This window comes from Lynx canadensis, chromosome E2 (assembly GCF_007474595.2).
Source record: "Lynx canadensis isolate LIC74 chromosome E2, mLynCan4.pri.v2, whole genome shotgun sequence".
Taxonomy (NCBI): Eukaryota; Metazoa; Chordata; class Mammalia; order Carnivora; family Felidae; genus Lynx; species Lynx canadensis.
In genome coordinates this window covers 33,160,735-33,188,034 of record NC_044317.1, presented here as the reverse complement: position 1 = coordinate 33,188,034, position 27,300 = coordinate 33,160,735, and the positions used below count along the sequence as shown (strand labels likewise).

Genomic DNA, 27,300 nt, shown 5'->3' with positions numbered 1-27,300 from the left:
TTATGTTATTCACTCTTATTCGGGGTCAGATTGGCTGTGTGTTCGCTCTGCCACGTAATACCGTGTCTCGCTATTGTGGCTGTTTTACTGGCCTTTTATTGTGGTGGGGGGAGAGACGTCTATGAAATTGGAGTAAACCGCGGAAACCTTCACACGCCCGTCCGTTGGCTTTCTGGAAAGACACCGACTTTTGCTTTCCCCACAGGCAAGAAGGCTGCTGGATCTTGCGACCGTGAAGGCGAATGGGTTGGCCGCCTTCCTTCTACGACATGTTCAGGAATTGCCAGTCCCGGTGGCCCTGCCTTTCGGTGGTATGTATATGTTCTTCTCAGTTCATCAGAAAGGGAAAGAAAGGCTGTACGGATTGAAGGTTAAGAGCGAAACTCCAGAGCGAGACATCCGTTAGATTTCTACTCACTGGCTGTGCAGGCCTCCCTCAGGCTCAGTTTCCTGATTTCAAGGATAACACCACCACCGACTCACCGGGCTAGTGGGAAGATCGAAAGGGTTCCCATGTGTAATACTAGGGTTAGCTTTTATTCGTGAGCTGCACCGTGAAAACTGGAGCTACCACGCGTTGAAGCTAAAAACAGGGGTCCCATACTGGCCAAACTCTTATTATCTGCACTGAAAAGGAGACACTTTTGAGATAGGGCTGTTATCTCTTGATTTCTGCAGTCGCTATCAGAAACCCCAGGACTGAGTGGATTTAGATAATGTGGTATCTCTCATTGCACACGGTTCACCGACCCATCTCTGGAACGGGAGGGGCTCGGATAACTCAGCTGCAACAGCTCAGGCGTCCTCCCGGGTGCTTTGTTTGCGACAGTCTTAAGAAATGGCTGTTATTTTTTCCACTTTACAGAGGTGAAAGCTGGGGCAGGGAGGGCGAGTGACGGGCTGGGGAGCACAGTGCCCCGACTGGCCCTTGGTTAATGTGTGCCATTGACATCATCAAGCACAGCTGGCTTTCATGCGTTTTACCACTATGACATGGTGCAAGATCCCCCAGGGTGACAATTCCGAAGTTGATGATGGACATGTATTTGGGTTTAAAATGAGAGATACTTTTTTTTTTTTTTTTCCTTTCTCCCCCTGGAGAATTTTATATTGTTGGTGGCTGAAAAACCTGCCTTAGAAATCAGGGTATTAGAGGGTGGCTCAGTCGGTTGAGCATCCGACTTCGGCTCAGGTCACGATCTCACAGTTCTTGGGTTCGAGCCCCGCGTTGGGCTCTGTGCTGACATCTCAGAGCCTGGAGCCTGCTTTAGGTTCTGGGTCTCCCTCTTCCTCTGACCCTCCCCTGTTTGCGCTCTGTCTCTCTCTCTTTCAAAAATAAACATTAAAAAAAAAAAGAAATCAGGATATTAGAGCAAAAGGTGTATATCTTCTGGTATCCGTTCGGGGCTCCTGGTATATCCAGAGGGCATTAAGAGCGGTGATAATCATCAGCTCTGGGAGCAGAAGAGGAGACACAAACACAGGGCATCTCCTTCGGATGCATAAATACAGCTTTGGTATTCCAAGGGTGCTCTATGAGAATTTCTTGTTCCCTTCTGAGTTGAGAACAAATGGGCCAGTATTTGGTTGGGAGCAGTGAGGCCGTGATGCTCTAAGGTCCCCCCACCCTGGGGCCTCTGGACCAGCACTTCCTCATTCCCTAAAAGGGAACTACCCCCTGACACAGGAAGTGGTTTGTTCGCATTGGCTACTGGGATAATAAAGGAAAAGCAGCAGTCCTGTGGGCACACCCTGTGTTGCAGAGGGCCCGCGAAGAAGATGGGGAAGTGAGTCTTGATGAAAGAATCTCGTCCGCGTGCTTGACCCGGGCACCCTAGTGACGCCGAGACCATTCAGTGCCAGGTCCACTTGGATCATCCAGGATAATCTCCCCATCTCGGTGTCTTTAGTTCAGTCACATTTATCGAGTCCTTCTTAAATTTAATTTGATTTGTTTCAATTTATATTTTTATTTGAGAGAGAGAGAGAGAGTGGGGGAGAGAGAGAATATCTCAGGCAGGCTCCATGCCTAGCAGGGCCCCATCCCATGACTCTGGGATCATGAGCCGAGCTGAAATCAAGAGTTGGACGCTCAACCAACTGAGCCACCCAGGCGCCCCCGGCTAGTCCCTTTTTTTTATTATTAAAAAAAAAATTAGGGGCGCCTGGGTGGCTCAGTCGGTTAAGCGTCCGACTTCAGCTCAGGTCGTGATCTCGCGGTCCGTGGGTTCGAGCCCCGCGTCGGGCTCTGTGCTGACAGCTCAGAGCCTGGAGCCTGTTTCGGATTCTGTGTCTCCCTCTTTCTCTGACCCTCCCACCCTCCCCTGTTCATACTCTCTCTCTGTCTCAAAAATAAATAAATGTTAAAAAAAAATTTAAAAAAATTAATGTTTATTTATTTTTGAGAGAGAGCGAGAGATACAGAGCATGATGGGGGGGGGGGCGAGCAGAGAAAGAGGGAGACCCAGAATCTCTTTAGTAATAATGATAAGAAGTACCATCTATTGAGAATTTGTCATACGTCAGACATTCTTCCAAACTATTTTATCTCATTTCCTCCTGTAACAATCCTTCAAGGTGTGGATTGTCCCTAATTCGGGGGATAAGTATACTGAGGCCAGGAAGGTTGAGTGGCTTGTGCAAGCTAATGGCGGACCCAGCTTTCAAAGTCAGGTGTATCTGACTTTAGAAACCGCGCTCCTAGGCTCTTACACCGTTTGTCTTTAGAAAGACACAACCGAGGTTGAGTGGTGAAGGCTATCTGACCAGTATGGCGGGACAGGCATTGGAATGCCGGTCTTCTGATCCCAGCCCAATGCTCCTTCTAATCTACAGATCTTCCCGATGTCAGTAATAATAATACCACTCGCTAATATCCTTTGAGCATTTTGTGTTGGACACTGAATGGAAGCACTTGACTTGAATTATCTTAATTGGTCCGTGTAAACCCTATAAGGTAGGGACCACCATTTTCCTCCTTCACGGGGAGGGGGGAGACCCAGGTTAAGGAAGGTTACGTGACTATCATCAAAGCCCGTAGCTTGCAAGGGGACAGCCAGGACTGGCCCGCGCCGGCTAGTGTCTCCACGCAGAACATCACATTCCGCCATGCACCTGCTCTGTCAGATGGCGTCTTCCCCACCATCCTGCCTCATTTGCCTCTTCTTCCAGATGCCGCGTGTGAGAGGTACATGTCCAAGCTGAGGACCACGCTATCTGCTCAGTCTCATTTCCTGAGCACCTATGATGGGGCAGACAATCTTTGCCTGGAGGAAGTGTACACAGAGAATGTTCTGGAAATCCGGACAGAGCTGGGCGTGGCCGGCCCCCCACCGAAAAGCCCCGCCACCCTGGGCCTGGAGGAACTCTTCAGCACCTGTGGCCACCTCAACGAGGACGCTGACACCGTGCTGGTGGTGGGCGAGGCGGGCAGCGGCAAGAGCACTTTGCTGCAGCGGGTGCACTTGCTGTGGGCCACGGGGCGCCACTTCCGGGAATTCCTCTTCGTCTTCCCATTCAGCTGCCGGCAGCTGCAGCGCGTGGCAAAGCCGCTGTCCGTGCAGACGCTGCTCTTTGAACACTGCTGTTGGCCCGACGTCGGCCGCCAGGACGTCTTCCAGTTCCTCCTTGACCACCCCAACCGCGTCCTCTTAACCTTCGACGGCTTCGACGAGTTCAGGTTCAGGTTCACGGATCGCGGTGAGCGCCACTGCTCTCCGACCGACCCCACGTCGGTCCAGAATCTGCTGTTCAACCTACTGCAGGGCAACCTGCTGAAGAACGCCCGCAAGGTGTTGACCAGCCGTCCGGACGCGGTGTCGGCTCTCCTCAGGAAGTACCTGCGCGTGGAACTCAACCTGAAGGGCTTCTCGGAAGAGGGCATCGAACTGTACCTGAGGAAGCGCCACCGCGAGCCGGGGGTGGCCGACCGCCTCATCCGCATGCTCAGAGCGACCTCAGCCCTGCACGGCTTGTGCCACCTTCCCGTCATCACGTGGATGGTGTCCAAATGCCACCAGGAACTGTTGCTGCCGGGCGGGGGGTCCCCAAGGACCACCACGGATATGTACCTGCTGATCGTGCAGCATTTTCTGCTGCGCGCCTCCCCGCCCGACGCGGCCCCCCGCAGCCCGGGGCCCGGGCTGCTTCGAGGCAGGCTCCCCGCCCTTCTGCACCTCGGCTGGCTGGCTCTCTGGGGCCTGGGCACGTGCTGCTACGTGTTCTCCTCCAGGCAGCTCCAGGCGGCACACGTCGACGGCGACGACGTCTCTCTCGGCTTCCTGGTGCGTGCCAAGAGCGTCGCGCCCGGGAGCCTCGCCCCCCTGGAATTCCTGCACATCACCTTCCAGTGCTTCTTCGCCGCCTTCTACCTCGTGCTCAGCGCCGACGTGCCGCCGTCCTCGCTCAGACGCCTCTTCCGCTGTCACACGCCGGGCGGCTCGCTCCTGGCCAGGCTGCTGCCCGCGGCGTGCGTGCGGCGCCCGGGGCGCGAGGAGGGCGGCGTGGCGGCGTTGCTCCAGGAGGCCGAGCCGCACAACCTCCAGATCACGGCGGCCTTCCTGGCGGGGCTGCTGTCCCGGGAGCACAGGGGCCTGCTGGCCGAGGGCCAGGCGTCTGAGAAGGCCCTGCTCCGGCGCCGGGTCTGCGCCCGGTGGTGTCTGTCGCGCAGCCTCCACAAGCACTTTCACGCCATCCCCCCGGCCGTGCCCGGGGAGGCCAAAAGCATGCACGCCATGCCCGGGTTCGTCTGGCTCAGCCGCAGCCTGTACGAGATGCAGGAGGAGCGACTGGCGCGGGAGGCCGTGCGAGGCCTGAAGGTCGGGCACCTCAAGCTGACTTTTTGCGGCGTGGGCCCCGCGGAATGTGCCGCCCTGGCGTTTGTGCTGCGACACCTGCGGCGGCCCGTGGCCCTGCAGCTGGACCACAACTCTGTAGGTGACGTTGGTGTGGAGCAGCTGCTGCCTTGTCTCGACGTGTGCAAGGCTCTTTAGTGAGTGTTGCTGGGCGCTGCCCGCTGTGCACGGGTTGGCGCGGGGTGGGGGGGGGTAGGGGGGGAAGGGATGCCACCCCGGAGATGCTGGTGTGGGAGCACCGGGCTGGGACCCAGGAGTCGGGGCCCAGTGCCAGCCCCGCCACCCCTTCTGTGCAACCCCCAGCCCAGCCCCTTCCCCCGTCCGAGCCTTCGTTACAACGTAGGAGAACGACAGCCCTGCTTATTGAATGTCCTGGGTGTCAGGCACTGTGTTACCCGCTTCCTGGAATTAATTCCTTTAATCTCCGTGACCACCCTGGGCTGTAGGCAGGGATGTTATTATCCCCCTTATCCTCAAAATTTTTTAATGTTTACTAATTTTTGAGAGAGAGAGCGAGAGAGCGTGAGTGGGGGACTGATAGAGGATCTGAAGCAGGCTGTGTGATCCAAGACGCAAGCTCACGAACTGTGAGATCGTGACCTAAGCTGAAGTTGGACGCTCAACCCCCTGAGCCACCCAGATGCTCCCCATTATCCTCAAATCGAGGCTCAGAGAAGCAAAGTGACTGGTCTCGAGTGACCCAGGAAATGGTAGAGCTGGGGTTCACAGATCACACCTTTCCGGGGACAGGTCTGTGCTCCCCACAAGCAGCCTATTTATGGACAGCGTTCAGGGGCTCCATGAGAACCTTGAAGTGATGTGCAAAGTTTTGTGTGCTAAGTGTCTGTATTAGGAACGAGCCGAAATTTAGAGGTGACTTGTGCCCCACGAGAGATTTTAAAATCCCAATGAGATGAGGATTTCAGGATCCGAGAGCTGGAAAGTGGCCACGGACTGCCACCTGCCCTCGTAGCCCGCATGCTGTACAGGGTCCAGATGAGATTTTCGCCACCACCCGTACTGCTCCCAGCACCCTCCCCCCGCCCCCTCTGAGGGCGTGAGCTTTCCCCCTTGGGACTGTCTGTTCCAGCACCCGTGGGCCAGGTGAGAGCAGAGGGCATGCCCGGGTCTCGTGGCCAGCGTTCTGCAGACTCCCCAACTTCCCTTCCGTCCTTGAAAGGGGATGTCCTGCGCCCTGTTTAAAACCACTGAAAAAGCAGAAGGTAGCTTCAAGTTAAAATCGACTCACAGCCTTCCAGGGCTTTTGGTCTATCCCAGGTGACTTTATTTGCCCCGAAGCAAGGGACAAGCCTCTCCTTGAATATATTATGATGGCCTACTTCCTCTGGGCTACAGCATTAAGACTTTTTTTTTCTCTTTGGAGCAAACATATGGATATCTCTTAGAAATTGTAGGGTGGCCTGTGTTATCCTTTCCATAGGGACCATGGTCATAAGTTTGTTCGCATAATGTAATAATAATATAACGTTAGCATATTTTATGCAGCTCACGTGTGCATTATAGGTAATGTATGTTGTGAATATATCAGGAGGAAACAGATGACACATTGAAATTGGGTGGTTTGCGGACTGTTTAGAAGGGACTGGGCAGCAGTTAGGAAGAGCGAGAAGGGAAAGTGTAGGCTCCCGGGGCCAGTGACTGTGGTGGGGGTGGGGACGGGGCTGTCACCATCCTCAAGCCTGGAGGGGCAGGGCTGGGGGAGAGGTGTGGCGAAGGCCGCCTGATAGAAACTGAGGCTACAGAAAGCTGGAAGGGTGGGGCCTGGGGGAATAAACCCTGGCTCTTCCTCCCCTTCTTGTTCTTGCCTTGACCCCCAGACGGGAAGCCAACACAGGGTGCCTGCTGCTGTAGTCCATGGGCATCAGCCCCTCAGGACCGAGAGCCAGGTAGAAAGAGGAAAGCGGATCTGGCCAGGGAAATGGAAAGATGGCCAGCACAATACTCGATCTCCCCAGGAAGGAGGAACCGCCATATTTTCACTCAAGAAGTCCGAGACCTATCTGTGGGAGTCATTTACCTGATAGAATTACGAGTCCATTCTTGTGGATAATGAGCCCATAGTTCTCAAAGGGGTCCTCGAGCCCCGGGAGGTCAGGAACCACTGGCTGGGATGATCCTTCTAGACCAGTCCATCCCTAGAATGAATGGATCCTCTCTCCTCAGGAAAGCCATGCCACTCCCAGGATGTGTCCAAGGGCTGAGGGGGGGGCTAGAGGTCTCTCTCCATTTTCAGAGGAAAATGAGGATGGTCTGGTAACCATGCTCAGCCTAGAGGTGCAGAGAAGCATGTAGAAATGCAGATTCAGAAGCCTACCCCCAGCGATTCTCGCTCCCTCCGTCTGGGGGGGGGGGGGGCGGCCAGGGATCTATGTTTTCTAATTGACATCCCTGGTGATACTGCTCCAAGGAGTCCAGAGCCACCCTGTGAAAACAGCTGGTCTGTGGGAACCAGCTTGATTTTCCATGAGCAATAAAAGACCTTGACTAAGTTCTACTGCTCTTTACTCTCCACACAGAAATTGCCAGAATTATGTGGGAGGGGAAATGATCTAGAGGTCAGGTATTTCCTGTGTGTGTGTGTGTGTGTGTGTGTGTGTGTGTGTGTGTGTGTGACAGAGAGACAGAGAGACAGAGAGACAGACAGAGACAGAGAGAGACAGAGGCTGGCGAGGAGGTGCTCCTCTCCCCCAGAGCCATACTGTATCTCTCCCACTTGAAATGTTTCCATGCCAACAGAAACAAACCCTCAGCCTCCAGGAAGCCTGTCTACAAAGTGCCCCCATATAGCTTTCTTTAGGCTCTGGATCTGACTCTAGGGTTCTGGCTTTCAAAATTTTTTGGCTGTGACCTACAGTGAGAGAGAAGGTGCAAATACACCTTTAGATGCACAGGCGTCCAAACCTGAAACAAAAACTTCACAGAATGACTTTCCCATGCGAACTCTGATGCACGCTGCAGTCTTTCATTCTTTTCCTCTTTTCAAAACGCCGCTCAGGACCTTTGAAGTTGGTTTCGTGCCCACCAACGGGTCACAACCTGAAGCCTGGAAATCACGGCTCTAGGAGCCCACAGGGGGCCTTGGGACAGAGGCGTACAAGGTCATGCTTAACGGTGGGCTTTAGAGCCAGACCGCCTGGGGCCCAGATCCTTTAGGTGCTGTGCAACCTTGGCAAAGTCACTTCACTTGTCTGTGCCTCAACTGCCTTCCCTCTAACGGACATCATAATGGTACCTATGTCGTGGGCTTTTGTGAGGATTAAACACCTTTACTATTGGGAAGCGCTTGGGTCGGTGCTGGCACATCAGATGCCCCATGCGTGCGAGCAGCCGTGATTACAGCTACCTTCTGCCTGCGCCAGGCACTCACAGGGCTTTGTGTGTGCTGTCTCTTTAAATCCTCTCTCAGCCAGGTGAGGCTGGGAATACCATCTCCCCCCCCCCCCTTTGTTTTTTACAGCAAATAGCTAGTAAGTGGCTGCTGAGGATGAGAGTTTCCATGGAGGGAAGATTCCAGATCCCCAAGCTGTTAGCCTTTAAGTCAGGGTCTCCCAGATCTGCCCGAGGATGAAGAATCCTAGGCATGGTTGTTAATATACACAGATCCCTGGGCCCCAACCCCCCACCCCACCCCCACTCCCAGAATTGCCAGCTCCAGGGGAGGGGCCCCAGAGTCTGTATTTTAGGGATGCTTTCTGAAGATCTTGTGATCAGGGGAGTTTGGGGGCGCCACCCCGAGAGGAGTGTCAGAGGGGGCTTTCTGGGCAGGGTCTGACGACAGGAGTGATGTCACTGGGGTGAAGTGCTGGACGGCAGGGCCTCCCTAACCACGGCTCACTTGCTGGTTTTCCAGAGTCTTGGCCACTCTTGTCTGACTGGTCTGCCGTCTGGTACCCACCGTCACCCCCAGGGTGGCCTGGCTAGTTCCCACCACACCCTCCCACCTAGGAACCTTGTGTGAGGCTGCTATGGTGATCATTTCTGTTTTACAAGCATAGAAACAGTGCCTCAGCCTAGGACTCCAGTGACCCGCCGGGACTCCAGCGTTCTTTAGCAGGAGCTCTGGGGCCCCACCTCCTGAGCGGTCCCCCACATGGTGCATGACGTCAGCACCCTGACCAGGGATGGGGGCGTCTCCTCTTTCTTGGGGTGCTCAGCCCTTGCGGTGTTTCCCAGAAACACAGATGCTGGCACTTTGGGCACGAGCAGAAGTCTCTTTTGGGGTCTTGTTTATTTCTCTTTTATCAGTTCCATTTTCCAAATCTATTTGTCTTTTTTTCTTAGCTTGCGAGATAACAATATCTCAGACCGAGGCATCTGCAAGCTCGTCGAACATGCTCTTCACTGTGAGCAGCTGCAGAAGTTGGCGTAAGTCGGGCTCGAGTGGTGGACATCGTGTCCCCGGCCACGCTCCGGGTCGTGCCGTTTGGGCAGCAGCCGTGAGCTGCGGCGAGGGTGTTGGCATATTTGGAGGGTGCAGGTGACCCCTGGGTCGCGGGAACGGGCTACCCTGGGCTTGGGGTGGTCCCTGACTGCTGTGCTAGGTCTCCATGTCTCCTCTCCTTTGGAACGTTCCAGTCTCTTCAACAACAAACTGACCGATGGCTGTGCACACTCCGTGGCGAGGCTCCTTGCGTGCAGGCAGAACTTCTTGGCTTTGAGGTGAGCCCAGGGCTTTCCTATTCTGTGGAAATTGCTTTTCTTCTTCAGAGCTGAGTCAGTTCGGTCTGGTCCTGGCCCTGGTTCGGCCCCTACTGGGCTCGTGATCTGCTGACTGAATCAGGGGCAGTGTCTCCTTTGAGCAGGGTTTCGCTAATGCTGTGACCTCCCCAGCAAACCCAGGATTGGCTCTGCTGAGGGCTGCCTGCCCTTTGACCTTTGGCCCCCCAGGGCTGAAGACGGTTTCTGGGACCCTTTCCTTCCCTGTGTCTAAGAGTGTCACAAGCTGTCTGGGGTTACCGGGTTCCCTGGTGTTCATTGAGCACGTGTTGCCGGGGGAGGCACGTGGGGTCACCCGCCACCACAGCTGTAACAGCCAGTTGCTGAAAAGCTCTCAGAAGGTCCTTGCCCAGCTCGCTGGGTGCCAGCTTTGCACTTCAGTCTTTGATGTCTGCCTTTCTGCTGCTCCTGATCTCCCTGGCTCAGTGGGGGTCTCTCTCCCATCTGACACCATTCAGTCACCTCTCCTGCTGGTCCCCGGGTCAGCCTGGCTTCTCTTTCTCCCTGGGGTCTTCTTGCTTCCTGGATTTATGTGGCAGTAAAAGAAGACAAAGTAAACCATCGCTTTTGTCCATTCTTCGTACCTGCTGGGCTGGGTTTGGGGTTCGAAGCCGCCATGTTGAAATTACTAACCGTGTGGCCCAGTCTCAGGCAGGGCTGCTGAAGCCAGCCCCAGTGGCGCTGTTCTGTACAAAGGACTCTCTTCTTCTTTTTGTTTTAACTTTTTAAAATTCAGTTCCTTTTGAGAGAAAGAGAGCGAGCAGGGGAGGGGCAGAGAGAGAGGGAGACAGAATCCCAAGCAGGTTCCGCGCTGTCAGCACAGAGCCTGATACGGGGCTTGGACTCACGAACTGCGAGATCATGGCCTGAGCCCAAGTCAAGATTTGGTCACCCGGGCTCCCCACAAAGGACTCTCTTCTGCTGCTACCACCTGCTCCCCCAGACTCAGGATGCTGAGAGCGGCTGTGGCCAGAGCGGGACGCCAGGGAAGGCTGTGGGGTAGTGGGAAGGTACTATGCTCAGAATTTGAAGCCTGGGTTTTGGGCTGGTATAGCAGAATAGTTGAGAGAGCATGGGGTTCTGGGGCCAGACCAACTGAGGTTTGGATCTAGGATCCCTGAGATTTGAATCCTCATTTGCTATGTGACCTTGGGTCAGCCCAATGTCTCTGTGACTCTGTTTCCCCTTCTGTAAAATGTAGATAATAATTACAGCTTCCTCCTAGGTTGTTGTAACGGTTAAATGAGTTAGGATACATAGAAAGCTGGCGCGATATGGTCAGTGCTTTATGGAGGGAGCTTAGTGGCTAAAAGGTGGTGGGTAATCATGTAAATTCTCAGCGTGTTTATCCTACGGTAGTTCAGCCCTCCCAGAAGGGATTAGATGCAGAACTATTTGTTGGGAAAAATGCCTCCGAGGGGAAACGGGGAAGGGGGCTGGGGGAGGCTGGGAGAGTCAGCTCACTACAGCGCAAGTCTGACCCTGAGAGACGGGGAGAGGGAAGGAAGGAAGGCTGGGAGGAAGCCTCTAGACCTTGGGGCAGTTCTGAGAGCACAGAAGGCTGTGGGGGAGTCCTCCAGCCAGATTTGCCCAGCAGAGTCTTGTGTTTCCCAGTCACTGGCTGGAAGCAGCCTGTGGGAAGCGACCTTGAATTTCCCGGCACAGCAGCCTGTGGTCAGAGGTGTGGGAGGGCACCCTGCCCCTTCTCAAAGAGGATAATAGCGCCTGCTCTGCAGGGTAGTTGTCAGCCAGAGTGGCTTCAAGGGCGTGAAAGTTCTCTAAAAAGAGGAAAAGTGTGTTATTAATTCCAGGAAGCCTGGGGTCGTGAGTAAGAGTTCTGGGGACCTCTCCAAAGTTCTCTGAGGTATCTGGATACGGCTGAACCCTCCCTCCTCCAACCCCCCAACCCCCCAGCAGAATCCCTTGCCCTTTCCCAGCAGCTTGGGCGGAACAGGTGACAGCCACCTGCAGCAACAAGGGACCCAGGAAAGCTGCAGGGGGCATGGAGTCTGGCACCAGCTGGTGGCTGAGACAGGAGGAAAAGGTGTGACAGTGAGTCACCCTCCCTCCCTTGGGGAAACCACCTCCCAGGACAGCTGACAATAGTGCCTCCTGCCCATACCTGTCACACTCCTTTGCAAAACAGGTTTCCCCCCACTTTTTTCTCTTTGCAGCTGGAGAATGAACTAGCGGGAGTCACGGTTGAGTAAGGTTGGCCAAGCAGGAATAGACTAGCACCCGGGCAGTCTGCTCGACAGGCAGGAAGAAGTCGGGCTGCCGTGTCCAGTAGAGAGGTCCTCAAAGCTTTTCTCCACGTTTCTGTGTCTGGGACACACTTCCTCCACCAGCCCCGGGTGCTTCTGGGCACTAACACCCCCACGTCCGTCCCGCACTCCTTCAGCCTCCCTGCCTTCTTTTCCAGGCTGGGCAATAACCACATCACTGCCTCGGGAGCCCAGGTGCTGGCTGAGGGGCTCAGAGCCAACGCCTCCTTGCAGTTCTTGGGGTAGGTTGGATTCTGGGGCAGAGGGGCCCCCGTGGGGGCAGGTTGGGGGACTTAGCAGGTGCAATTTTTAGCTGGAAGGCCCCAGAGGCAGCGGGAGAGAGCGGGTGGCCCCTGGCTGCCTCAGTACTTGCCTTTCACTCAATAAACAGGAAGTTCAGGATGTGGGGGGTGGGCAGTGCCCATGAGTGGGTGGCAGGAAGCCCTCTGGTCCTCACTGGTGCTAGGGCTGTGCCTCTCACCTTTGGGAGCTTCTGAAGAGTGCCATTGCCTGGGCCCCACCCAAGGGGTGAGAATCAAGGGAAGAGAAGTAAGTGGACCAGGCTGGAGACGGGACCCAGGACAGGAGGGGGCTTCGCCGGGTCCTTCTGAGCATTTGCGGCTGCAGGGTCGTGCGGAGCCTTCCAGTGAGGGGAGAGGAGTCAGGCACAGGCTGGGAGGGCAGTCCCACAGACCAAAGGTCCCTAGAGTATGTGTGTGTGGGGGAGGGGCTTCCTCTGGCGGCTGAGTGACTAACCACCCCCCCCCCCCCGGCCCCAGGGTTGCAACTGGGCAGTCCCCTGTAGCCCCGCTGCTGTCCTGCCTTACCTGGTGTGAGCTGGCATCCATTTGACGAGAAGTGGGAGTCTGAGAACCCAAGACTGTAGGAAGAGACACTAACCTTAGGGCCCAACCCATTTCCTCGGCAGGCAAGCTGCCCACAAGCTCAGCCGGAGCTAAGGGCGGAACCGGGTTGCTTGAGAGATCAGCACCTTTTCCACGCTGCATCACCAGGAGCACAGAGTCCAGTACAAGGGTGGCCCCAGCCCCACCAAGCTCTCTCCTGCTCGAGGTCACAACCAGCGTATGCCGGCTGTTCTCTTTCAACACCTCTTTGTTAAGGCACCTGTCTGCACCCACCAAGCACTGTGCTAACCCCCCACCCTCCTCCCACCAGATACTATCATATGACACAAACCGTTCTGAATATTGGTTTTTGGTTTTTTTTGTGGTTTTTTTTTTTTTTGCCTGCTTAACAATATATCTTTTGTACCACAACGACTTCATTTTTAAAACACTAGCTGGTTGGTATTCCACTGGCTGGATGTCTGTAATCTATGTAACTGGCCCCATGTCGGTGCGCCCTCACGTTATTCCAGGTTTTTCGCTATGACGTAGTTTTTTGCTCTCTCCCCAGGGGCACAGAGCAGTGCTGGCACAGAGCCAGAGCTCAATAAATATTAACCGGATGAATGAAAGCGTGGTGAACATCCTAGCTCGGCTAGCTTTGCTCACATGTGCACAGACAGGTCTGGGCTAGCTTCCCATATGTAAAACAGCCAGGTCATAAGGAACGAGTTGGGCTCCACCTTTGAAAAGGGAAGTTTCTCAATTTCTGTGGGTCTGAGGGGGATGACCCACGAGGTGAAGGAGTATGACACCATGAGGAAATGGGGGACATTAGGGAAGAACAAGAGAGAGAGCTGGCTTGCGGGAGAAGAGTGAGACTTGTTTTGGGTGCTCCCAGAGGGTAGTTGAGGACCTGTGGGTAGCAGGCACCAGGAAGCAGATCTGACCTAAATATCAGGGAAAATGTCACCACGCTGTGAATTGACTTTGAGAGTGAGTGACTGAGTTCCTTGTCCCTGAGGACATGTGCTCGGTGGGCCTCTACCATTCTGTAAGTCTGACTGAAAAATGAATTCAGTTTCACCATCCCTCCCAAAAGGTGGAGGCAGATCCACTTTGCTGGGGCCTAGGAGCCCCCCTGAGATCTTTCTGGAAGGTCCCAGAGGGGCAGAACCATGGAGAGGAAGGACACCGTTCACGCATGTCTAGAACACATAGCAGTTACTCCCTGACCAAATGACACAATCTGTTGGCCTTTTTAGGTTCTGGGGCAACAAGGTGGGTGACGAAGGGGCCCGGGCCTTGGCTGAAGCCTTGGGTGATCACCAGAGCTTGAAGTGGCTCAGGTAAGCTTTGGGGTCTGCATGGTCACAGGGAGCCAGGATGAGGAAGGGAGGGGCCTGGGCCAGTTTTGAGGGTCCTTCATTTGATTGAACTTTGTTCTTAGCCCCCTGTGTTAGGCAGTGGGATGCGAAGAAGAGACCCTTGGGTTTGGAGTCAGGACACTTGAGTCTTTCTGGGTGACTTTGGAGGTGTTCCTTCTCCCCTTAAGGGTCTTGATTCCCTATCTGTTAATTGAAGGTTTGGGGCTGAATCAGATATATTTAAAAAAATTTTTTTAGGTTTATTTTGAGAGAGAGAGAGAGTGTGTGTGTGCATACACGCGCACATGAGCAGGGGAAGGGGAGAGAGGGAGGGAGGGAGAATTCCGAGCAGGCTGCATGCTTACACAGCGCAGAGCCCCCCATCACAGGGCTTGAACCCACGAACTGTGAGATCGTGACCTGAGCCGAAATCAAGTCCGATGTCCCAATGACTGTGCCACCCAGGCGCCCCTGGATCAGATATATTTTATCTCAAGGACCAACTGCAGTCCATGAATAATGGCTACCCAGGACATCACGTTGGAAAGAGTTCTGAGGCTGCTTCTTAGCTTAATGAAAATGAGCACTGTAGTCAGTTAGTAATGTCTGAACGAAGCAGACCAGGATGTGGGGCTATGTGCTTCGTGCATTTTGCCCTTCCCGGGTTACCTTATCTCTGGGGTCCCCCCCCTGCTCTGATGTGTTTTTGTTCCTTGATTCCGTCCAGCCTGGTGGGAAACAACATCGGCAGTGTGGGGGCTCAAGCCTTAGCCTTAATGTTGGAAAAGAACGTGACCCTGGAAGAACTCTGGTGAGTTGAGGGGTTCCCTGCTTTGAGGAGGCCTCATTCATTCCCCGGCCTCCTCCACGGAAGCAGGTAAAACAGAGGTAGATAACCGAGTGGTTGGGCTGTTGGGTTTGTCCTTCTATGTGCTGGGTGCATGAAGCTGATCGAGCCTGGCACGTAGGTGCTAATTCTTTTAACGGAATTATATTTCCTGGTTTGTCGGCTTGTATACTGCCTCCGTGTGGCCTAATGGTGGAGGCCCGAGACTCTGGAGTCAAGCAGGCTGAGCTTCAAGGCCTGCTGTGATCTCAGGCGAGTTAAATAAGCTCCGAATCCCAGGTTTCTTACCTGGAAAATGAGGGGCTGACTGCTTCCAACTGTGAAGCGTACATTGTTACGTGCACAAAGTCTTTTTTAAACACAGGCGTTCCTTTCCCAGGTTTTATTTTATTTTTCAAAAGTGTTTGTTTTTGAGAGAGAGAGCGAGCGTGCGCGGGAGAGGGGCAGAGGGAGGGAGACAGAGGCTCGAGAGCCCGACGTGGGGCGTGAACTCACAAACCTCGAGATCGTGCCTTGAGCCAAAGTCAGAAGCTTAACCGAATGAGCCACCGAGGCACCCCACGTTTTGTGGATTCTAAGGGAGGCTGAGTGCCTAAGAACGCGGGAGAAGTAGAGTGAAGGTCACCCCGGAAGGTGGAGCGGGCTTTGGAGCAAGTTAAAAGGCGAGCCATAAACTGTGCTCACACTGTTGACCTGAAGCTGATTCTAAGCCTCCCGTCCTTTAGATGCCACTAGCTTGGACTTCTTATGACATGTTCTGGGCAGGTCCCAATTCTATCAGGGAGATAAATATGCTGATTTCTCCAGGAAGCGGAAGGCCTTTGAAACCCATGATCACCGTCACAAAGTGGATATTGTGGTGGGATAGCTCTGCCGGTGTCCCATTGATTATATCCTGATTGGACTTTGCCACTTGGAAATTCTTGTTAGAGGCATGCCTCGCCGTTGAGTGTATCAGTTGTGACTACACTAGGCTGCAAGTGAGGGAAGAACTCTAGGTACAGTGGCTCAAACCAGTAAAGGATTTCTTTATTTCGTGTCCAACCCGTCTGGAGGTAGGTGGTGTAGGGCTGGTGTAATGGCTCCATGAGGCCAGCAGGGGTCCCCAGTCGGTGGCTTCGCCTGAAGCCATGGTTGGTTGCCTCATGGTCAGCAGATGGCTGCTATACCTGCGACACTGCTTCCGTGTCCCCAGATTCAGTCTGTGTATCCAGGAAGGGCAGGAGGCCCAGGCCAGCTCTCCCTTTTATTTTATTTTTACTTTTGTTGTTGTTTTTATTTTTAAAGTTTATTTTGAGAGAGAGAGAACACAAGCAGGGGAGGGGCGGGGAGAGCGGGAGAGAGAGAATCCCAAGCAGGCTTCGCACTGTCAGCACACAGCCCGACGCAGGGCTCAAACCCAAGAACCCTGAGATCATGACCCGAGCTGAAACCAAGAGTCGGATGCTTCACCGACTGAGTCATCCAGGTGCCCCAAGCTCTCCATTTTAAAGAGAATTTCCTGGAGCCCCATCTGTCAACCTCCCCTTATGTGTTCATGGCCGTGTGGATGTCACTGGCTGTAGTGGAGAGTCAAAAGGTAGTTTTTCCACCAAGCGCATGCACATAGTTGCCCAAACTGAAGGAGGCTTCCATTAATAAGAAAGGGAAAAGGATATTAGATCACTGGGACGTGAGGGTACCTTTTATAGAGGAGCCCTGGGGTGAATTCTCTCCCAGAGACGTCCCTGGAGTTGAAAACCCTCATACTCTTACTATATCTCTTCTTACTTCATCTGCTAAATATACATTTTCAGATGTTGGATTTTCTAACTGGGGGGCAAGCAGGCTAATCCTTATCGACATCGTCTTCCGCAACAAATGTTACCATATGAACGGGATTTTCTCTCTTTTTCTTGCCAGCCTGGAGGAGAACCATCTCCGGGATGAAGGTGTGTGTTCTCTTGCCAAAGGACTTCAGAGGAATTCAAGTTTGAAAGTCCTAAAGTAAGGAACCTGTAAGGAGCCGGGATGATAATGACAGGCCTCATAGGGGGCAGCGGTGGGGGAGAGGGGGGACAAGGGGTGGATGTGGGCAGCTTCCCGCCTCTCTAACTCATGCTAAGGTGGCCTGGCAGAAAACGGCTGGTAGAGTCAGGGTTCCCCCAAACACAGACAGGGATCCCAGGGCAAGTTGTTTGCTTGGAGGTGGTTCCAGCAAACCCTGGTGAGGGGTCAGGGAAATGAAGCAGGGGAGGGAAGGGAACCCACGGCAAGTGGTCACCAAGCCTGTTTTGGCCCTGGTTATCCCCGAGGGTAACCGCCTCAGACTTGCTGTGGGGCTCCAGGAGCCCCTACCCAACAGAGAAGCGAGGCAGCAGGGGTATTTATCTGCCAACTGCCTATCCTTCATTTGCATGCTTGTGGGGATATTAATTTTCCGGCACTTCCGGCTTGCCCTGCGCGAGGACGCTCCTGGGGTCAGGAGAAAGGCCTCAGGCAGAGAGGGGAGGTCTTCCCAGCAGGCAGCCCTCAGAGTTAGAGGTGAAAGCTGAGGGCGTTTGGGTGGGTTGCCGACAGCATCCCTCTCGCGGGGCCATCTTTGGCTCAGGCGGGAGACCTGTTCTAACGGTCATCGCTAGTGGTTTCTCTTGGGTTATGCAGGCAGGCGTGCTTGCATTTATTCATGTGTGCATTCATTCATTTCGTTGTTGTGCATGCATGCATACATTCACCCACTTATGTATCGATGCAAGAAATATTTCTGGAGCACCTGCTGTGCCAAGTGCTGTTGGAGGCTAGAGGATGGAGCGGTGGAAAGAACAGAGCAGGCCTCAGCCCCCTTAGCTCTGGGATTCTAATGGGAGAGGCATATAATGAACAAGCAGGCCAATACACAAGATTATATATAATAAAGGCTCTAAAGAGTATTCAAGAGGAGATGTGCCAGGGAGTGGCTGGAGAGGGCAGGGTCGCAGCTGCCTGGGGAGAGCCTCTCTGAGAAGGTGACATTGGAGCTGAAACCTGGATAATGAGGAAGGTTATTGTTCTTGCAGTGCTGAGGTCTCAGGAATGCGCATTCCAAGAAGACCGAACAGCAAGTGCAAAGGCCCTGTGGCAGAAACAAGCTTGGTTGTTTTGAGAACAGAGGGCAGGGCCAGCATGGTTGGACTGTAGGGGAAGATACAGGGGGGAAGAGGCAGGGTGAGGGGGCCACGTAGGTCTCAGAGCCATGGGGAGGATTTAGGGCTTTATTCTAGGGGCAATGAGAAACCTTTGGAGGAGTTTAATTAGGACAGTAACATCTGATTTACATCATAACGAGATCGTGCCGGCTGCTCTGTGCGGAACAGATGGAAGACGGGTCAGGGGGAATTAAGGTCCTGCTGTCTTCCAGGTGGGAGATGGAGGGGGCCTGGATCAGGCCGATGGCAGTGGAGAAGGCGGGTGAAAGCGAGCAGGCAGTGGTGGAGGTCCTGCGGAGCATCCAGGACCTGGAGGGCCAGACAGCAGCAGTGGTGGGTGGCTGGAGGCGGTGGGGACCACTGGTGGCGGGCTCAGCGGGCAGGCTCCCACTCAGCGTGGACAGGGAGAGTGGATGCGAGCAGGAGCCCAGCTCGCGATCATCACGACCTTGTGCCGGCGCTCTCCGAGGCTGGTGCCGCGCTGCCGGGGGGGGGGGGGGGGGCCAGAGGTCTCACTGGAGAGGGACGTCCAGGCATCATCAGATGGCTCCTTGTGCTACAGGACGGGGTGGCATCCGCCCTGGCAAATGTGGCCCGTGGAAAACGCTCGCCTTCAGAGGCAGGCAGACAGCTGCCTCCGGGAGAGTGTGTGCTTCGCTGCCAGCCCGCCATCCACTCTGGCAACACTTGTTTGTGTTGCTTTGCAGGGGCGAGCAAGTTGCCAAATGTTTGGGGGAAACACTTCCACTCGTCACTTGGGTGAAACCGGGCTGGGAGGCCCCGGTGGTGCCTGGGTGGTCTAAGCTGGGACGCCAGGCTTTGCGCGGTACCTGGTTTCGCATTAACCAGGTGTGGCTGTGGCACATTTGTCCCCCCTCGTTGTTATGCATTTACCCCAGCCAACCCCAGGGGCTGCAGGGGCTTGTCCCACGCTGCCTCGGCGAGTCTTATAGTTAAGTGCCACCGATCTACATCATCCCTCACTGTTTCCCCATAAAAAGCGAGCTTCTTATGTATCTTTTTAAAAAAAGCTAGCATCCTTCTTTTTCTGGGCATAGTGACTGCCAAATGCTTGTTCAGTGTGTGGGCTCAGGCACCTGACAGCCTAGGTTTGGACCCCAGTTCCACCGTTACCCGCCGTTTCTCCTTGGCTTTGGGCTCCTGTAGCGTTGGGTGTAAACGGGGTACTAGGCGGACCCCCTCTCAGGGTCATGAGCATTACTGGAGTGATGGAGGTGTTGAGCTGGCTCATGGTAAGAGCCCAGCAGATACTGGCCGTTGTTATCACTGGCACTGCCTTAGGGTCAGCTTCCCGGATGTTCCTTACTCTGTGGAGGTGGCAGACAGGTGGTGATGTCTCGAAGGCCAAGCTGTGAGCAAAAGAGCAGCATGGGGCGGTGGCTCTTTCCCTGCTGTCCCTGACGGTGTGAGTTCTCCCCTCTCAATTCCCAACCTTGTATTTTCTCGATTCCACGCCCCTCCCCTGCCCACCGCCACACGAAAATATTACTGTTCGTTGATTATTTCCTATCAGTTGGGTATGGTGCCAACTGCACCACAGAATATGCCATTCTTTTCATTCTTATGTTTCATGAGGCAGGTGCTCTTTTAGGTCTGCCTTACAGATGAGGAAATTGGGACTGATTTGCTCGAGATTAAAAGGAAGTGGTGTAAGCTGGATGGGAACCCAGGAAGTAAAATGTACATACTTAAAAAAAATTTTTTTAATGCTTATTTATTCTTGAGAGAGAAGGGGGGGGTGGGCAGAGAGAGAGGGAGGCACAGAATCCAAAGCAGGCTCCAGGCTCTGAGCTGTCAGCACAGAGCCCGATGCGAGCCTTGAACTCCCGAACCGTGAGATCGTGACCTGAGTTGAAGCCGAACGCCTAACCAACTGAGCCACCCAGGTGCCCCTAAAATCCACATACTTAACCACCATGCGATATCGCCTTTGGAAGGGAGTAGCTGCTTCATTAGATAAACACATCTGGTGAACAGAGGAGAGAGGGGTGCCTTTCTCTTTAGGCACTGAGTCTTTGTGGAGGGGCTCATTGGGAATCGCAGACAAGAGAGGGACATGTCGAGGGGGCCAACTCCCAAAGCCTCTTTTCATTGGACAGGCCCGAGAGGTGAACCAACATTCTTGAAGCTCACCTTTCTGTCTTCCTCTCCAGGCTGTCCAACAACCACATCACCTACCTTGGAGCTGAAGTCCTTCTGCAGGCCCTGGAAAGGAATGATACCATCCTGGAAGTCTGGTAAGGCCCCCTCGGTGGGCCTCGTTATGTCTCTGAGCCTCACTTGTCCAATCTGTAAAATGGGGCCCAGAGGGAGGGGAACTGGGTAATTTTTCCTCCTGGCTCTGACGTTCAGTGGCATTCTGTCTACAGTGGATCTGATTTCTCTCTGGGAAAGATGTTTTCACGTCTCCAAGCATGGACCAAGTCATTCATTTTTAAATCCCGGGTATTCAGAAAGGTCTTAGTTACAGGTGATAGTGTAGGAGGATGAAGAATGAAATAGACACAAGAACTTAGGGGACTTACACCTGCCTTCCCAGGTCGAGGATGTTATATCAGAGCCTCTGGGTGGAGGCTACATTGGTGGGGGGGGGGGTGGGTACTGTTGCCTAGTGTTTCCAGACCTTTATAATTTTATAATTAAAAGCCACATTCCTTCATGTTTTGTAAAAAGCATTGAGTCACAACTACAGAGATTTATCCTCCTTCTTTCCAGGGACATATTTATAACTCATATAATAAGTACAAAAGCTTCCCCTGACTTTACACGTCATGAGTGAATGTCACTATATGTGTTTCAGGCACTGGTCTAGAAGCCAATCTTTATCTATCTATCTATCTATCTATCTATCTATCTATCTATCACACAAGCAGGGGAGGGGCAGAGTAAGAGGGAGAGAAAGAATCCCAAGCAGGCTCTGCTCTGTCAGTGCACAGTCCCATGCAGGGCTCGATCTCATGAGCCATGAGATCATAACTTGAGCTGAAATCAAGAGTTGGATGCTTAACTGACTGAGCCATCCAGGTGCCCTGAAGCCAATCTTTTAAAACTAGCGGATCCCCCCATGAAAATCTATATTTCCAAGTTTTCTACCAAAAGCTTCCCTCTCTGGGCCCCCACACAAAATGCCAGGAAGTAAGCAGAGTAGAGAAGGGCTGATCGCACTCTCTGTCAGCTGGGCAGATGGGCTCAGGCTGACTGCACCCCCCCCCCCCCGCCGCCCCAAGCCTGCTGTTTTGGACCAGGCCCCCTGTCTCACCCCTGCAAACTTGTGGCCCCTGCTTTACATACGCAGACTGACTGGTTACGCCCTCAAAAATCATACCAAGGCAGCAGCACCAATACATATCCAATGATGAGGTTTAAAATACAGATGTCTAGGAATCTGTCCTGTGATAAAGCGCTTTTCCTTTCTGTATGGTTGTGTAATCCCTACAGGCAGTGAGATCCTCAGGCCCCTGGCAGAGTGTGAGTTTTTGTTTTAAACCCTTACACGGTCAGAGGAAATGTCACATTCTGTGTCCGGGAGGAGGAGGCCAGCATCAGGTTGATATTTTAAGGGTTCTGATGTTATTTGCCGCCCGTTGGCAGAACTTGGGAGGGTATCAGGGCTTGCTCATTGCATTCTTGACAGATTCTGCTGTTGCCTTAAAAAGAATCGCCTGCCTTGGGGAGTCAGGGCTGGCTGGGTCCGGTGTGGATTCTCTCTGCAGAGTCACGGAGGCTTGCTTTGTCGCACACAGTGACTCATGAGCTGCCCTGGTGGACAGAGGCTAACACCAGCACAGGAGGGCTGCAGCGGGGCCTTGGGGCCAGCCGTTCAGACGCAGGTTTGGAAAGGAGCAGCCTCCAGTTAAAAGCACCGCTCTGGCTCAGCGTTCGCCCAGACCTCTCTTTGCTTTATCCCCTTTAGGCTCCGAGGCAACACTTTCTCTCCAGAGGAGACTGAGAGGCTCAGCCAGAGGGACACCAGACTCTTGCTCTGAAGCCCGGAGGCCAACGTTCATCTCAGTTTGTTTGTGAACAGGCCGTGGGTTTGGATCCCAGAAGCTGGATTCCGTCTGGCAGCAGTCCATTCACCCAGAGCCGAGTCCTGCCCGGGACAAGCACAATAGGTCACCTTTGTTCTGGCAGAAGAAGGAGCAACCGTGCCCTTTAGAGTAACTCTTCTGCAGCCTGTTTTGCGTCCCGTTCTTCCCAAGAGTCGATCTGTGGAACGTAGAAGAGGAGCAGCTCCCCGCCGCCTCTGGCTGGTCCAACGTGGGTCAGTGGGGCCCATGGAGGTTACTGCGTGCCTGGTGCTGTAGAGACCTGGACCCACAGGAACGGCCCCCCTTCCCACCTGCCTCACAGTGAGGAGGGGGATTCAGGGAGCAGCTTTCTGCCATGTTTTAACTCACAGGTTGTCGCCCATCCAGAAGTTCCCCACATCTGGTCCCTCCCCCCATCCTGGATCCCTGCACGTGGCACTTCCTCTGAGGGTAAAGTTTCAGAATATAGGTGTTCTCAGCTTTGGTATTTCTAGCCTCCCCCCCCACCCCCCCTCCAAGCCCAGGGTGGGAAGGGCTGCAATTCACCTGCTCTCCTTCCTGATACTTAACACATGATCGAAAGGGGACACATGACAGCCGTTCGTTCCCTAAGATGGGCTAGATTTTCCAAAAAATAAGACGACACTACCGCAAATATCACACACACAATTTTTTTTTTTTTTTTTTTTTTTTTTTTCAGCGAAGTCAATTACTCTTCAGTTAAGCCTTTGGAAACAACGCCCCACCCAAATGCAGCTTTTTAGAATCAGAATTTTGAATAGTCCCACCAGGTCTCTGGTTGATACCTGTGAGTTGTGACAGCAGACCCCTGAAATGGTTCAGTGTTACGTGATACAGAGTTATGGATCAAAAGTTTACAGGGGTGAAATCAAAGACTTTTCCTTATAAGGCAGATGTTTTTCTGGATTTTTCAAAATGATGCATTGTTGAAGCCTCCGTAAACCGTCAGGTGTGGTCAGAGTGTTATTACTTAAACGTTACTTTTTGTGCAAACTGGTTACTATTTATAAACCACATGGTTTGATTCTCTCAAGTTTGTTTTTGTAAAAAACACGACCATGAATTTTATGCTGTAAATAGTCACAGGGAAGGAGAAATGTTGAGTCCTCAAAGCTGTGGGGGTCTCAATAGATGGTGACCAAAATGTTTAAAAGATATTCGTGAATGTTGTCAAATATTAAAGCACAATTTTCTACTTGGAGGGGCAAAAATGGTGTTTTGACTAGATAATTTATTGTTTAGGGCAAAAGCAATTCATAGAAATGGGCTTGCAACCAAAGCCCTTTGGGCCTGGTTTACAAGGGTCTAACCCAGTGTGAAGTTTTTTTTTTTAATTTATTTTTATTTTTTTTACATTTATTCATTTTTGAGAAACAGAGAGAGAGAGACAGAGCATAAGCTGGGGAGGGGCAGAGGGAGACCCAGAGTCCGAAGCAGGCCCCAGGCTCTGAGCTGTCAGCACAGAGCCTAACGTGGGGCTCAAACTCACAAACTGCGAGATCATGACCTGAGCCGAAGTCAGACGCTTAACCGACTGAGCCACCCAGGCTCCCCACCCAGTGTGAAGTTTTAAGCTGTGTTGGCGCCTCCTGGTGCCCCTCTTGGCTGAAAGGCAAATGTGAGGAGGCCCCTGGGCCTCCCTTGATTCTCTCCCAGTGGCTCCAGGAGTCTTTACCAGGAAAAGGATGGAGAAGGTTCGGGAACAGCTCTCCTCAGCAAGCAGCCTCCTTGTTGAAATCCTCCTCAGCGGCATTTAATGAACAAGGGCTCAGGTGCTTCCTCACCAAAGTGACATCCACCTCCTTGAAATGTTTTGTGTGGGCCTGGCTCGCTAAATGCTGCGGCCTCTCCGTGGGCTCCTGTCTGTGAGCGTGCTCGTGGGCTCTCCGTTGGTGGCGTTAGGTTCTGTCCAGACCACTGTTCTGATACAGAAGATCAGGAGGGGAGTGGACACCGATGGGCCTGCTTTCTCTGAGGCGTAAACATGGCATTGCATTTGTGTGGCGGCGTCTTGGATTGGAAAAATCGGAAAATTTCATTTTCCTTAAGCCCATTCGGCGATTATTTACCAGCCAGATACGTTAGGACAATCGGTGGATGAACAAAACACACACGATCCTTGTCGTCAGGGCAGTTGGGTTGAGGGGGCAGGAGAGGTGGGCAGAAAACTAGTGAACTGGAAGTTATATAAAAATAGAGCCCACTGTAGTAAGCGCTAGGAAGAAGTAAAGGCTCAGGATGGGGGGGGGGGACCTTCAGATTGGTCAGAGATGGAGAGGCTGGGACCCCAAGAATGAGAGGGGGCTTATTCACAGAGAACAAGTTGTCTGAAGACGCTGTCATGGGAAAGGGCTTGGTACGCGTAGTGGGCTGAATAATGGCCCCAAATACTTAGCTCCTAATTCCTTGAGCCTGTGAATATTGCCTTATGTGGCAAAAGGGACTGAATTTAAGTGATTATGATGAGGATCTTGGGTTGGGGAGATTGTCCTAGATTAGCTAGCTAGGCCCTAATCGCAACCATGAGTGTCTTTGTAGGAGCGAGGCTGAGGGAGGCTTGACACAGGAGTAGGTGTGACCACTGAAGAAAGATGCTAGATTCCTGGCTTTGGAGGTGGAAGAAAGGGCCCCATGGGTCCAGGCGTGCGGCTCTGGAAGCTGGAAAAAGCCAGGGCACAGATTTTCCCCGAGAACCTCTGGAAGGAGCACAGGTCTGCTCCCGCTTTGGTTGCAGCCCATTTTGGAATCTGGCCTCCTGGCCTCCAGGACCGTAGGAGAATTAATTGGTGTCGTTTTAAGCTACGAAGACTGTGGTGATTTGTCACAGCAGCGACAGAAAACAAATATGGTATGTTGAGGGCAAGCTAAGAGGAGAGCATCACCACGTGGGTTTATGGAGGTAGGTAGGGTCAGGTCACGAAGGACCTAGTGGACTGTGGTCAAAGGTTTGGGTTTGATCTTGGAATAATAGCAAGCCAGAGGAGAGTTTTCCAGAAACATTCTAAGAGTTGATTCCCGAAGGTTTAAAATGGAATGGATGAGAGAAGAGGGGAAAGGAAGACTCAAGGCTGGCTCCTCGAATTTTGGCTGGGACACACCATCCTGGAGCTCAGGTGGGAAGACAGGTGGGAAACAAGTTTGGAAGCAGGAGGGACCTTGTTTTGGATTGTCACATTTGGGACACCTAAGTGAAGTCAAGGGGAGACGTCAAGTTATGCCGTGAGTCTAAATTTCCAAAGTCTAGCAGATCCACCAAAAGCATTCTAAGCCGGGGCAGGTAACTTGCGAACAAGTCCGCAGACTTCCAGAAATCACTTTGCAGATTTCAGAACTCGCTTCTAGAATAGGAGCAGACAAGATCCCAGATTTGTGGCCAAGAATACCTAATTCTTATATGCAGAAAGAAAAAAAAAGGGGGGTACCAGAGCAAGAGAATTTTTTTTAAAGAGCTGTAGTCTTTAATTATATTCAGCATCATCCTAGAAGGGAAAAAAAAATGTCAATCTGAGTGTTCCCCCCACCCCCACCCCCCGCCGCCGCCACCGCCCCCCCTCCCACCCCCGGCCGCCACCCCACGATTGCGCCCAAACCAGATACTGGAATGAATACACCTCGCAGAAGTGTGGGAGGTGGAATCACATTCTAAGCAGGCTGAGTTGAGACTACATACAGCATCATTTCATTATTGTGCCAACACACCTTCACGCTTTCATCCCACCCAGGAGACCGGTGCAGCCCAGGGGTGACGCACACAGCAGTGGGGGGTGCACACTCTGGCAAGGCCCACATGCCAGGGAACATAGGCTCAGGCCCTGGGGGGCAGGTTTCAGGTGAAGAGCAAGGTCACGAACGACATTGGGACCATCCTGAGCCATTCCCCTTGGAGAATGACATCGGGAGAGACTGCAGCTGTACAGGCTGACAATCCAAGATTTTTAGAGTCCCCAAGATTCCTTTTTCTTGCTCTAAATTTTTTAAATATATTTTTAAGCTTATTTAATTTGAGAGAGAGAGAGAGAGAGAGAGAGAGAGAGAGAGAATCCCAAGCAGGTTCCATGCTGTCAGTGCAGAGCTTGATGGCAGGCTCGAACTCACAAACCATGAGATCAAGAGTCAGACGTTTAACTGACTGAGCCACCCAGGCGCCCCTTTTTGCTCTAAATTTAATCTCATGTATCATTGCTTCTGGAATAGTCCACAAGCCCGATCTCCTAAGTATCACCCTTCCCTTATCAATCACCCTGAAAATCCCTGGTCTCCCTTTTTCACTTGGAACAATTTCTTTCTTGACATCTTCCGTTCCACATCCTCCTCCCCCTCCCCCGCTCTCCCCTGTGCCTTCTGGGAAACAAGGGCCTCCTTAGGGGCCCACCCTTGCCCTGATTACCTCACCAGGGGGATAGCCGGCCCCCCTGCTTCTGCCCTTGACTCATGGTGTGAGCCTGTCAAAAGGGAAGTCAGGTGAGCTGTGCTCTGATCGAGATTCCCCAGAACTTCTCAATCTAACGCAGAGTGAAAGTCAAGGTCTCCTCCCGGCCCGGCCCACCCCTGTGTTTTCACTGGCCTCCCCTTTGCCACTCATACTCCCATTCGCTGCCCGCCAGCCACACCGCTTCTTGGCCGTTCCTTGACAATGCTAACTGCTTCCAGGAGGGAATGCCTATTTCCTCCTCCAGGAACACTCTTCCCTAGGCAGTGGCATGGCTGGCTTCCTCATTTGTTGCAGGTCTTTGTTCAGGTGTCAGCTCATCAAGGGCATCCTTCCTGAACAATCCACCCAAAATAGCAGTCCCCAACCACTCTCTTCTCCGCTGCCGTGCTTAATATTGGCTTCTCAGCACATACCGCCTGATGTACGTGCGTTTCTTCCTTTCCCTAGAATGCCAGCTCCATGAGAACAAGAGCCGTGCTCGCTGCAGAGTCCACGGAGTCTAGAATGGTACCTAGCGCATAGCAGATGTTCAAATACTTGTTAAATGAATGGAGAATCTACCTGCCTAAAGGAGGCAGAATACAGAAGTTGCGGAAGATCATCAAAGCGAATCACCTTTTTCCTCTCACCATTAGTGTCTCCTCCCTAAGGGAGGAAGGTTTCCTGCATCATGGGATCATTTCTTGAAAAAAAAAAACAATTTTTTTAAGGTTTATTC

General features: G+C 52.9%; 1 protein-coding gene and 1 long non-coding RNA gene across 5 annotated transcripts in view; one reads left to right on the top strand and one right to left on the bottom strand.

Annotated features, from left to right (window-relative positions):
- NOD2 (nucleotide binding oligomerization domain containing 2) overlaps positions 1-23,363 on the top strand; it is a 37,481-nt gene extending 14,118 nt beyond the window's left edge. For 3 of the 4 annotated variants that reach the window (XM_032591330.1, XM_030297715.1, XM_030297714.1), the window contains exons 3-12: positions 206-311; positions 3,172-4,990; positions 9,156-9,239; positions 9,450-9,533; positions 12,013-12,096; positions 13,965-14,048; positions 14,794-14,877; positions 16,816-16,899; positions 20,252-20,335; positions 22,012-23,363. In XM_032591330.1, the coding sequence (XP_032447221.1) occupies positions 206-311; positions 3,172-4,990; positions 9,156-9,239; positions 9,450-9,533; positions 12,013-12,096; positions 13,965-14,048; positions 14,794-14,877; positions 16,816-16,899; positions 20,252-20,335; positions 22,012-22,084 (2,586 nt within the window). In that variant the 3' untranslated portion in view covers positions 22,085-23,363. The other variant, XM_032591331.1, reaches the window with a different exon arrangement.
- LOC115502401 lies at positions 9,084-10,366 on the bottom strand. Its single transcript, XR_003965077.1, has 2 exons — positions 10,224-10,366; positions 9,084-10,112 (listed from the first exon to the last, which is right to left on the bottom strand). It is a non-coding gene; the product is annotated as an uncharacterized LOC115502401 (long non-coding RNA).
- Positions 23,364-27,300: the final 3,937 nt, after the last annotated feature.